This window comes from Aulostomus chinensis, chromosome 18 (genome assembly GCF_037954235.1).
Source record: "Aulostomus chinensis isolate RoL2024-O1b breed Wild chromosome 18, RoL_Achi_v1.0, whole genome shotgun sequence".
Lineage (NCBI taxonomy): Eukaryota > Metazoa > Chordata > Actinopteri > Syngnathiformes > Aulostomidae > Aulostomus > Aulostomus chinensis.
Window position 1 is genome coordinate 16734428 of NC_141337.1, and position 13464 is coordinate 16747891.

The window sequence follows — 13464 nt, forward strand, 5'->3', positions numbered from 1 at the left end:
TTGTCATCCAGTCCTGTCAGAGAACAGCAGCGGTGGAAGCATCACCAGCGGACGGGATACAGACGCACTGATCAGACGGAGACAACAGGGAAATAAGGGAATACACACCGAAGAAGAGCAACAAAGGGGGTGGATGGAATGAAATCACTGATTTTCCCGTCTCTTCCCACTTCTGTTTGGAGCATCCCACAAGCAGAGCACCAGTGAAAACACATACATATGATATATATATAAAATTCCTATACATATATATCAAATTATGCCTGTTTTCATAGAAGCTGCAGCTGGACAAGGACTTAATTGAAAGCAATCCATTGCATGAAAAATTGGAAGATAATATGCAGCATAAAAACTGTTGCATATTAACGCTTTGAGATTTTTTTGTCGATTTTTTGGGGGAGAAAAGAGACAAAAAAATACATTGATGCAAAAGGAAAATCTGAAAAACTGGCAACTGAGTTGTTGAACCAGCCAACCAACAATCACAACAACAAAGAGCGTCTGCTGCAGTCCTATATCTCCAACAGGGGCTTCTTTTGAAAACAGGATATTTTTTGATCTGCCCACAGTGCCACGCTGCTGCTCGGCTGTCGCATCTCCACTTGTCTCTGTCGCCTGCATGAGCTAAGGTGGGAGAATTATTCCAGCGAGGTTTGAGCACCTCTGAAAGTGTGGAGAGCAGTCTACAGGCTCTCTGACCCCACGCAGATATTTCCTTAGCAGCAATAAAAGCCTGATCGGTCTGAGAGGAGAGGGGGAGGTAAGTTGTGGGGGAGAGAGAAAGAAAGAGGCAGGTGTAATCAAAGCGAGTGTAGATTATTATCATCGTGTAAACAAAAAAAAACTAAGCCAAAAGCAGATCAAGGAAGTATCCATTATGTGGGGCATTCCTCAAGTAATTCCTGCACGTTTATCTTTCATAACAGCTTCTCTCAAGTCTTGGATGCAGCGACACTAAGGCATTGAGATCAGAGATTCAGCATCACAACATCAGCCCTTCCCTCTTCCCTCCCTCCTCCCTCCTCTCCCCATAGCCGGAGCACTTGTAGGACAGGACTGAGGAGGCTAATAGACAGAGAACCCAGCTGGTGTCCTGGGTCTGTCAGACATCCCGGGATGCAGGGGTAGGAGGGGTCTGAGTGCACGGAGCAACAGGAGCCCCCGCACGCACTGAGCCCAAAAAGCAACTGGACTCCTCGTGTGTCGCTTAAAAGCTACTAACACTGACAGAGCACTGTCACCAGGGGGATTTTAGCTGTTTGTGTGTGCGTGAAAGAGAGAGTGTGTTTGTGCGTGTGTATGCGTGTGTGTGTGCATGCGTGAGAGAAAGCAAGAGGGACGCTTCTGGACTCATCATAGGATTTCAGCTGGATGACAGCCTGGAGTTTGAAAGAATACTGAACATCTGGTGTTACCTGTTGTCTGGAAGTAGGAAACAAACATCAGAGACACTTTGAAATTTAAAAAAAAAAAAAAAAAATCTGACATCACTCATAAAGACATTAAAGACAAGAAGACGGGAAGTTCACCAAAGTGGACCAAGGTGGCAGAGAAAAAGATGCCCACCAGTAAAATAAAAAAGCTTCCTCTGAACATTGACATTGAAGGTGGGAGGATGATAGATGCCAGTTAAGCAAGTGAAGTGGAGGGGAAAGACAACGCCAGAGTTTTCCTGGACATCACAACTGATTTGACTGCGGCGTTAAGAGTTGTTATCCACTCAGGAATATGAGTACATCTCAGGATTGAGGAGAAGAATCTACCTTCTTTATCTGCCTGCGCTGTCAGGAGCCCAGAGTTCTCACTTTCACGGATTATTCATCCACTCAGCAGGGGGAGCTTATTGCTAGAAATGCCAGAGGCAAGTTCATTCGTAGGTAACACGCCCTCCTAAACTGGATTCCCTCCAAACCAGCGGATTTATCTACACTCCTCTGCTGTCTGCTGATGACATATGGCTTTGTGAAAGGTGACATTTTCAGAATTTTGGAACATTTACACACACTCACACACACACACACACACACAAGTACGCACGCCTACACATAAAGTAAATTACCAGTGCATGTGAGTGCCTGCTCACTAGCTCACATCAGAAGGATCACGCTGTGATTGATTCCTTCACTCATTTGTTGCTCGGCTCAGTTTAGCTCAGTGTAACTGTGCAGTAATTGAATGCTTGGTGTTTGTTTCCTCCAATTATGAATACAGACTCATCTCAGTCATTTCATTAGAATTTGAGGGGTTGTATAAGAAGAATGTTTAAATGTCTTTTTTTTTTTTTTTGCTTTTTAAACCTAGGGACTTTCATGTGGACCTATCAATCATAATTACACATCAGCACTGAGACCTTGGAGTAATCCCTGTTTTGTATCCAAGATGGCTGCCAACATGCACCCACTCTTGGTAAGCTTCTCATTGGCTGTTTATCTGGGTTTGACCTCTCTGGGTGGACTGAACTCTGGGCCGGTAGGTCAAGCTTCAGCTCAGCTCTCCGCCAATAACCAGACCACAGAGCCCTCAGTGTTACCAGAGGCAGCGCTGGCAACACCAACACCAGACCCAGAGGAACAAACAGTCCCAGGTGGCGCCAACCGTTGCTGGGGTTACTATGATGTCATGGGCCAATGGGACCCACCGTTCAACTGTAACGCAGGTATCTACATGTTTTGTTGTGGGTCCTGCTTCTACCGCTTCTGCTGCCAGTTCAAAGTGCACAGTTTGGACCAGACTTCCTGCTCCAACTATGACACACCCGTCTGGGCAAATACCAGGCGACCAGCGGCACCTGTCACCGAGGTCCATCAGGAACCAGACCGGGATCGGACCCACATGATCGTGTATATTATCTGTGGAGTGGTGGCCATCATGGTGCTGATCGGGATTTTCACCAAACTCGGGCTGGAGAAGAGTCAGGGTGGACAGACGGACATGACCAACTCCAGGTAGGAAGTGAAAGAATAAAATGGATGTTGAAGTTCCTGTTTAAAAATCATTTAAATTTCTAATTTAATGTACATGTGGGAAAGCTTATACGAGCCCACAAAATATCAGACTTTACAATGAGATAGGGCTCATTGTTCAATTATTGCTATCAGCTGTGAGTCAAGATGGTTTTTCATTCAAGTCACGCAAGGAGACTGTTTTTTTTAAATTGTGAAACAAAATGGGTTTGAGTCATTGTTTTTGACTTTGTTTCTGCAACCCAAGGTAAAAAAAACAAGACAAAACTTAAGTGTCCATTTGAGCCCAAACCACCATCAACCCTGCCAGTGGTAAATTAGCTTGAAATCTCATTTATGGGTTGTCACCGACAGTCTGAACCTGTATGGTCGTTGGGGATGGAGGAGTTGTGGCCACATTGTCAATACTGGTGACTCCATTACTTACTTGGCATTACTAATTTTCCAAATTGCGCGTCACTGCCATGTGCGCCCATGTCCAGTTGTGTTTTGGCACGTGTGAGGGTCAAATGGGGGATGAATAAAGTGGCAAAGTCACGGTGAGGTGATAATCATCTCTAATCATAAGACGGAGTGAGAGAGAAAGGTGAGAGCGAGAGAAGGAACCCACCCGAATCCGTTGTCCACTCTGCAGATGATGTGTAGCCCTGAAGAATCCGACCACCACCACCAGCAATAGGGTACTCAACAGTGACATCAGATCAGCTTTACTGAGAAGGTCTCTGACAGTTTGTGCAGATATTTTCTGATTATTCAAACCAGTTTTAGCGGTGGGAGTCTGAATGGGTCTGAATCTCAGGTGATCTCACGGGTAAAGAAGCCAGATTTGTCGGTCCTGGGCTGACGTAATTGTCAGACCTGCTTTATGTACGGCCGAATTCCTCAAAATAATTATACCAATGCCGATGGTTTATGTTGGTGAAATGAACATTCAGCTGAGAGGCAACAGGTCTGGTGAACATTCCTTCGAGAGCCGCCTCCTGAAACATCTGAGGTTCTGTGTTGTGCAATGAAACTGCACATATTGGAATGTTTTTTTTATAGTGACCAGTTCAGAACACACCTCACATATGCCTGTAAAGAAGGACCAATAAGACCTCCAACCCAAATGACCAACAAGTAGGACTGACTCCTTAATAGGTTTCCTTTGGTTCCAAATCCAATTTGAAAGAGTTTTGTCATTTATTAGTGCCATGGTTAAGTTTGGTTTGGTTCAAACACAAATGGACCTGGTTAGGGGTTAACGAGAGCTCATATAGTGGATTTCAAATAAACACTTTTTCAGAGGTTAGGGTACAGTGGAGGTTAACAGCTGTTCTCCACTACAGATTCCGAACAGTAGTCTCCCGCTGATGCATCCATCAAAACAACAGTCTTGACTCACAGCTAGCAACAGGAAATTAACAGCGCCCACTAACGCCAGAGTGTTGTGTTGATATTTCTCAACCCCCACGCCAACACGCCATAAACTTTCTCATATGGTTGTCATCTGATTTCAGTTTTCTTGTGGTTACAGTTACTATAGCAACCACATAGAATCTGCATTTTGACTGAATTCAGACCAGATCTGGCCCTGCAGTGAGGGCGCAGGTTCTCTCATTTATTTGAGAGGGGATAGTCCATTTTTAGGGGTTTGGTGCCGCAGCCTAGACCAACTGAATAAAAGTGAAATTTTTGTAGAACCTGATGTCACGCTGTGGTACCAGAGCTCATATCAGGGGATGCCCTTGGGACGAAGCTCTTTATTGTGGTGTAGCATGGTGCTATTTCCAGAGCAAACGAGTACACGGGTGAGAGACTCATCACCATAGTGATGGCCTTTTCTGGGCTGTACAACCGTACACCCTGAGGGAGCTCAACGATGTAAACTGGTATGCGGTAGTATAATGTTGTATTGCTACCCAAGTTGGGATTTCTGGTTCACAACATACTTTATGTCACACAAACAGGTACGTAAAAACATGCACGCACACCATCGACCACCATGGTGCCTGATTTGGCCTGAAATCAGCCTTAGAAGTCAGGACAGACTGTTCTCATCAATTGTGCATGTATGTCACCTTTCTTATCAGGAGGTTTGCGCTGTGCTGTGTACAGTAGGTGTAGCTGTTTTATGTTGACAGAGGATTGATTGCTGTGACACAACAACTCTGGCAATGTTCAGTGAACAATGAGAAGAGAGAGGGTGGTTTTTGGAGGGGTGGAATATTGAGCGGATCTGACTGGAGTACAGCCAACGGCTAATTCTGGTGCAGGGAACAGCGGTGTGTGTTTGTGTCTGTGTGAATGAGGGGGACAGAAAGAGAAAGTGTGTGTGAGAACACTGGGTGTGACCAAACAGCCTACTGGGTGTCAGGATGTTGACCGTGGGGGCTTCTTAACAATACAGTCATTCCCGAATCACATCTCGAGGAGGTGAGGGGGATAGAGTTGGATAATAACATGATCATTTTAGAGATATTTCTGAATTGAAGACGCAGGTGCGGGTCACATTGTCCAAATAAATGTTCAGCATTCCAGGAAGTTTCCCTGAGGTGACATACAGTATATTTCTCCAATCAGCAGGACAGATGTTGGCAAACGTCTCTCCTGCTGACGAGTCCTGGAGCGAGACTGTGAAACTCTACTCACTTGACCGCTCATTCTGACCTTCCAGGAGTGGAAATCGATCAAATAGGCCACCGAAGTTATTATTACCAGTCCACTTTAAATCCAGTCAAGTTTTATGGGATCATATTTATGTCTCAATTGTGAGTGCAAGGATAGAAATAGAGTTACTGAAAAATAAAGCAAAGGGAAATGGGATTTGAGACCATTTAATTTTGCAATTCAGAATATTGCCAAGCACCAGTTCTCAGATCAGCTAAAATTACAGCATATTGGAACGCACTCAAAAAGAAAGAAGTCACTGGTGTGTGTTCATCTTGATGGTGTAAACCTTAGAAAATACGTTCATGTTCTTGTTGTTGCAGGAACAGGAAATGCATTTTACGCAGCAGCAAGTTCTTTTATAGGTCTTACAGTTTAAAAGCACTGTGGGTAATCACACTGCTCATCGCGTACGTGACTGTAAGTCTCATTTTCATTTTTGACTTCCTGTACTGACTTAGTATTTGACAAAACAACAACAACAACAAATCCTAGTCTAATCACTCCGGACTCCTGCCTACATCGCATCCTGACATTCAGTGTTGGAGTTTACCTCTGGAGGATTCCATTTTGGTACATTTTGTGTTTGTGTGTGTACAAGGTTTTCCAGTCGTGTGGTGTTCAGACTATGATCTTGATTGGGTTGACATCATTGTCTGTGCGAGTGTTTTGTCATTAAAATATTCAGTTCTTCAATTCCTGCTTACCTTGAGAGTCTAGGTGTGGGTTCACCTGCCACCATCGCCACAAAACACCAGTGTTATACTCAGTACTAAGCCTGCTCATGGTCAGCGCCAATCCTCCACTATAGCAAAGAAGATGTTGAACACTAAAACTCATAATAGTGATAACACAATGCTTGGCATTGGTCCTAGATGTACCTATGGCCACATCACGATCATTACACCCCCGTGTTTATCAAGGCGTTCCTTTGTAAATCACACAAATCTGAAATTGCTGCAGCACTGTTTACTTCAGCTGATAAGACACCCGCTGCTCGTGTTTATTCAGGATTTCACTCTTTTCCTTACTAAATTCTACTTAGTCTAACTACCTAAAATGTCAATGAAAAATCAATAGGAGTAAATAAATTAGCGTGGATAAGTAATAAGTGGTGACATAGGAAGCCCAGCTGGTCAAAGAGTTGGCCTGTGAAACACTGCGAGCCTGCTGAGGTTCTGCAGGATGCGTCATGGGGAAATTGTTTCTCACATCTATGCATAAGGCAAGACATTTTAAAATTCATTCTCAACCTGCATACATTTGACACGTGAGGCACGTTCACCCAGCTGTGAGTGCGAAAGTGTGTGTGACTCTGACTCTCCGCACAGGTGTGTGTGTGTGTGTGTGTGTGTGTGTGTGTGTGTGTGTGTGTGTGTGCGCGTGCGCGCACAAGCATGTGGGTGCGTGCGTATGCGTGTGAGCACGCGTATGATTGTACCCCATCTGCACTCCACAAATAAATCCAGCCACAAAGCTGTTAAGGTGGTAATGCTCTGAAACCTAGGGTCAGGCAATCACAACAGTCAGTGGTGCAATGATGTACAACACACACATACATACACGTGCGCACACACACACACACACACACACACACACACACACACACACCCCTCATTACAGCTGTACAGAGCTCCCTCTGTGTCTCCTCCATCGCAGTGCTTCTCCTCTCCCATGCGACTGTTTGTGTTTTTGTTTTGCTCTCAGTCTGCTGCTGCGTCTGTTGTGTGGAAAATGCTGCACAGCAAAATTAAAAATGAATCATGTCCTTTGATACATGATTCAGAGGAGGGAATTATTATTCTTATTTTCCTCATTTAATAACAGCTACAAATATATGGAGGGAAGGACATTTTAAAGAAGGTTTCAAGGACATGATGCTGTAAACAGGTTAATACTACCAAAAATGAAATATTAAAAAAACAAGTGAGATCCTCATAGTGAACATGAGTAGCACAAGTGTTGTCAGCGATCCCTTGAAGTACAACTGCCAGTACATAACAATTCATTTATATGATTTCTAGATTGTAACCTCTTAAAGTGCTTGGTAAACAAGTCTCACGGAGTCCCCAGTATTTGCCATTGGTCACGCTCGATCTGCTATGACTCACTGAATTTTCAGTGTGTTTGATTCGTCTGACTATTTTATGACAATCGTCTAAAACGCCCTAACCTGCTGTCAGGGAGTCCTCGTGCCTTTTGGTGAACATCCGCAGTCAAATTATTTACTGATTTATGTTAAAAATAAACCTCGCATGTTCAGGTTTCTAGATGAATCAGGTGATAACGTTAACGTTACGAATACAAGTTTATTAGCTCATCATCAGCGTGACTAGTTACTTGCTTGTTAAACAACCTGAAGATGCTTTAAACAAGCAGCAAGCAGGAAAGTTTGCTTTTCTGCACCGGGTACGCTGAGTGCATTGTGCTTCTGTGGAACAAGTGCCTACTTCATACCTTAATCTGTAATAAACAAACACATGCAGCGCTGTGCGATTCATCATAGCTTATCCCACCGAAGAGCTGTGTGTTCAAGGGCACAGGCGATTGAATGAGCCACTAGTGATCCAAATAACCGTTTCCATGGGCCATTCTATTACGTTACTGTATTGTGTTCCATCAGCGCCGCTTTCTATTTCCTTTATTGTTCCACCATAAGGGCACTGTTCATCATCGGCTGTGACAGGTGTTCACGGCACGGCGATAAACGTGCACATTTCTCCACTTCTCTGAGATTGTTAAAGCAGCGGCCAGGCGAATATAACATTTTATAGTTTGCTGTGTAGTCCAAAGTACGATTATTTTTAAATGTTTGCGCGGTGGCATCTTTAACCACAAATATGTGAGAGCGACAGATGAACTGAAACGTGAGGAAAATAACAGTTACCGTGCATCACAGAGGAGCTCATTACTGATGGAGTAAGAGCAGCTTTCACCTGCGTCGGTTCCTGCTGCTTTTCTCACCTCGCGCTAACAGGTTTTTCAGAAAAAGTAGTTGCCTTGTTAAAATAATGTCCTCGTCACGTGCTTAATCGAAACCCAAAATAAACTCTTTGATGCAGCAACAGGATCAAAAATAGACTATGACCCTCCCAAAGCAATTATTGTTCTTCATTATCCCTCTGCACAAGTTCAGGGAAGGGTTGATCATTGTGTGCGGGCTGCACTTTAAGATCAAACTAATTTATACGGACTTTCCTCTTTTCCCGTCGTCACTTTTTCAGTACCTCTTCAAAACAGAACTCAAGGCTGAAGTCGTTGCACTTCCATCTGCATATTTTGATGCATATTTTAATAATTAAAAAGTTGAGGGGGAAAAAAAATTGGGAAAAAAAAAATTGTGTTATGCCCAGTCTGGGGGTGACGGGAAAAGGCAATAACTTCCCCAATTCCCAAGCCAGATAAAAGTAGCTCAAATTAAAAAGGTGGATTTATTTACAAAGAATAAGCAGCAGAAATAAAACTGAATTTAACTGAAGGGAGAACTGAGGCCAAAATAACAAATAAAACAATTCTAACTTGAAATAAGCAGCAGCCGAACAAGACACGGGAACCAACTGACAAACATTTACTTCCCTAACTAATTAAAACAGGAGGAAATAAGGTTGTCAAAAATGGCAGCTCATCTCTACAATCCTAAAGGAACTAAAAACAGAATCTCAAACACAAGTTGACAACTGTGGCCGGTGGGGAGAGGAGGTAGATGGGGAACTGCTTCCCCGTGCAGCTACGATGCGGTCTTAATTCCTTTGATAACCGGCTTCTTTCAGCGGCAGCCAATCGTCAGCCAGACCATTGGCCAAGCGGTAAACAAATGTCGCGGCACTAGCAATGCAGCCAAAAGAAAAGAAAAGATTTGTGCATGTTGTTTTGTGCATACAGGCTTTTATTTTTATTTTTATTTTGCCTGTTGTAGTTTAATTTAGCAAAAACCTTAATTTGAATCACCTCGGATTGAAGGAATTTTTTTTACTCAGTGACTCACCAGCTATTTTGTCTCATCTAAACGGATTCCAAAGCTTTGTCTTCATCTTGTCACAACCGCGTGTAGCATCGCCTGTGGTGCCAAACCAGTTGATGGAAACACACCTGAGAAACATTTCTTTCTTTTTTGAGACGTATCCACCACTGTGTTTAGAAATTGCCTGACGATTACATGGAAACAAGATATGCGATCAGGCAGCAAAAGAAACACTAAAAATGCACAACAGTGTGGGAACAGACCCTTTTTAGAGATCAGCGTGGGGGGAGGGCGCATGGCTCAAAGCGGCTGGTGACCGTGTTGAAGTGTCCTCGTGTCAGGTACTGAACCCTCCTCCCCCGCCATCAGTGTGCGCCGTGAGGGCCACTAAGATAGCGAAGCACTCACCGGTACAAATGTTTTCTTATTTAAACAGACACACATCTGTAGATGACGATTTCGAGATCAACACCTTTAATTTGTCACCTCCAGGCAAAGTAGTTCTGCACCAATCAACAGTTTTCCAGCAGTCAGACGTGTGCGCTCTTGTAAAAGAAATGACTTTTGTCGGTAGAATCAGTAAATTCATATGAAAAAAAAGGGCAACAACAGACAGAAAGTCATTTATTTCACTGGTTCATAAGATCCTCTCACACACACACACACACACACACACTCCTCTTGATTTCTTGTGTAGATACACATGTGTTTAGTAATGGTGGTCAGAGGCGTGAGGGTGTCCAGTAGCCGACGTGATTGTAACTCCACACCACACCCCGGTGCAGCAGATTTCAGGGAGACAGATTGCTGCAGAGCCCTGAACTTCCTCAGCTCAACTGTTGCTGCAGTGGCTCCACATCACATCAGCTGATCAGCTCTCCACCGCCTTCCTTCTTCCCCCTTCACCTCGTCTTCTTTCAACCCCCCGTTTACCTCCGAGGCCTCATGTATAAATCATGGTATGTTTCAGTTATTTGTGCATGAGAGATGGTCAGAATTAAAAGGAACTTCAAATGATACTTAGCATATTTATAGAATATTTAAATATCCCTATGGGTAATTATGTCGGTGAAATTGAAAAATAAATAAGTGAATGTCATACGAGGAGAATCAAATTGGCAGAGAAGTATGATAAAAGCTAAAACACGGTAAAATGAAAAAACAATCACTTCTTGAACGCACACGTTAAACATCACTCTCGATTTTATATACTGCATGAAAGCCAGTGTCAGAGGAGTTGTGTGTACCAACCACAGGGTTCATTTCACAGCCACAGATTTGTAACAATCCACATTTTACAGTTAGACTTACAAGCGCGTTCCTCAAGAGAAATATGAAGTAGCATGAATGGAAAAGTAAAAATACATCAACTTACTTACTTAGTACTCGGTTCCATCACAAGTTCCATCATTATATGTCTCTTTTTACAGTTACATAAATCTAGGATTTTCAACATCACTTAAAATGAAAAATTCAAATTACAAAACATTGAAAGTGTTTTATAACATATGATACATTTCCAGAAAGACAATATAGAGGAAGTATGGAGGAATGTACGGAAGGGTGATTCATAATGGAGGGTTTATTTTTGAGAGAATTTTTGATGTTATAATTCAGAGTCACTGTGGGAGGCTTGTGGGAAGCTCCATTGTTAGTGTGTGATAACAGTCCTGTCTAACAGGGCTGCGGTGAACTGGGTTGATCGTGTGTGTGTGTGTGTTGACTGCTCCTGTGTGTGATGTTTGCTAGCCTCTCTGTGAGTGTTGAGTGTGTAAGTTTGGGAACATGCCATCCAATGTGGGCTCCATTTTCACTCCAGTGATCCTGGTAATGGTCTTGTCCCAGTGTAGATTGACGCTGGTTCCAAGTCGCCCTGACAGAAAATCAACCGCTTACATGGAGCTGTTTGCTGGAGCATAAACAGTAGTAAGCTTTACCACTGTCTGTCTGTACTGGATCCATCTATCTATCTATCTATCTATCTATCTATCTATCTATCTATCTATGATTAATAATGTAATAATGTAATATATTTGCCCATAAATTGTTTTGTTAGCTCATCAATAGCTAATGGTTAATCATGAAGCAAACCGCTAGCTAGCTGAGTGTGTGCTAACAGTGTGTATGCCTATGTCGGCGCAAGTCAGCGCTTCAAGTGTCTTCCTATATTTTGTGTATATATATATATATTTATAATATATATATTTCATATTTATATGTATTTGTTTTGGGTGTTTTTGTCACCCCCATATTGTTACTTCCATTGTATACTATAAAAGATAATCAATAGGAATCGGTCTGGTACACATCTGTCTGTTTGCCGTGTCTTCCCGAGCTGCTTCTTCCCTTTTTATTGGGGGGGGGGGGGGGGGGTCTAGATGTGCAGTACAGTATACTTTCACAAGGGGGCAACAGTGCCCTCTACCATAGTAAAGACCTGAAAATCTTTTCAATGGTGCTGAAAGGGTTAAAGCTGGTCAAAGTATATATTCTTTTCTCTAGAGGTGTACTACGCCCTTTCTTCCTCCATTCCTTCCTGATTACGATACCTGAGCTTGATACAGAGAACTGAACTGAGGCCAGTGGGTTAAAAAAATACTGTATATAACATGAAAGAGTAGTACTAAGCCTTTATGGCTGGATATGTTGTCATCAATATACCAGCTGACAGGTTGAACTTTTTATACGAGGGTTTTTGTTGTTGTTGCTGCTGATGCTGTTGTTTTGTTTCTCTTACCATCTATGCTCACATCACTTAATGGGCGGCATTTGCCATGTGACGTATCGCCAGATTGCTGATACGCTCGTTGCTCCATGAGTCTAATGTCACGAGTTAATCGAGTTTCTTCACGGCAGCAGAAACACAGCTCAGCTCAACAGTTTTAGAGGGACGAAGGGAGAGGGATTTATATTAGTCAGAGACAGCAGGGTCAGGGCTCATGAATTATGGGGTATTGAATCCTCGTTACCGTTTTCAGTCCTGCATTTATAGCCGGTATTGGAGGCTTGTCTGATAACAGCGCATGGGAAAAAAAAAACACAAATCTCAGCAATGTAATTATCATTTTGTTGCAAAATGTCATAATTTGAAATGACTTAGTATGATTTCAAAGCGCACATCTGTGTGTGGAATCCCTCACGAACCGCTGAGTCGCCAGTCAGGAACGACGGGGAAACACGGCTCCGATTACATAACCATTTCTCGCAGGTTGATCCTCTTTGTCTTTTTGTCCCGCCAGGTCTCAACATACTGAGCTAAACTTCCCACACAGATGAAAACAAGATAAACCGTTCATCTGTCTCTCTCCCTCCTCTCCTTCATGTCTCTCCCTCCCCTCCTTTTCTTTATATTCCACAAAAATAATCACCTGCTTGCTGGTTTCATCCAAAACATGGCACATGTTCACTTGCTCAGGAGCAGAGATGAAACCAGAGCGCCGACGAGGGGAACTCGGGATGGCGCAGCGAGGAGGAATTCTCCTCTTTACTTTGCTCTCTCCTTTTATCCTTTCCTGTCATCCTTGTTGGGTTTGCCTTTCATACCAGCGCGCTTGTCTCTTTGTCACCGTTGTCTCCCCTTCTTCTCTTCGTCCCTGTGCTTTCTCTACCGCTCAGTCCCGTTTTTGCCGTGACAGGAGACCACACATGTTGTGGCCAAAAACTGCTCAATACAAACAGAACGGTGTTTTTTCCCTCTTTTCTGTGCCATTTAGAGCTTAAATACAGCGAGCGAACAAACAAGGCTACTGTGCAGAGAAGTGGACACATTTTATGAGGCTGGTTTGCAGGAGAGAAGAGAATAAAAAATCACAAGCTTTTAGTCTTGTTTTGTTTTTTCCAAAAGCTGATGGTAGCTAGTGAAAGTGAACGGACTCTTTTGGTTGCATCACT

General features: G+C 43.2%; 1 protein-coding gene across 3 annotated transcripts in view; it reads left to right on the forward strand.

Annotated features, from left to right (window-relative positions):
• The window catches only part of LOC147245438 (protein shisa-8), a 131231-nt gene that overhangs the window by 22226 nt on the left and 95541 nt on the right, over positions 1-13464 (forward strand). The window contains exons 1-3 of one of the 3 annotated variants that reach the window (XM_086184560.1): positions 24-760; positions 927-1969; positions 2302-2945. In XM_086184560.1, the coding sequence (XP_086040686.1) occupies positions 2380-2945 (566 nt within the window). In that variant the 5' untranslated portion in view covers positions 24-760; positions 927-1969; positions 2302-2379. Of the gene's footprint in view, positions 1-23; positions 1970-2301; positions 2946-13464 lie in introns of those variants that run through there. The other 2 variants (XM_086184559.1, XM_086184558.1) reach the window with 2 other exon arrangements.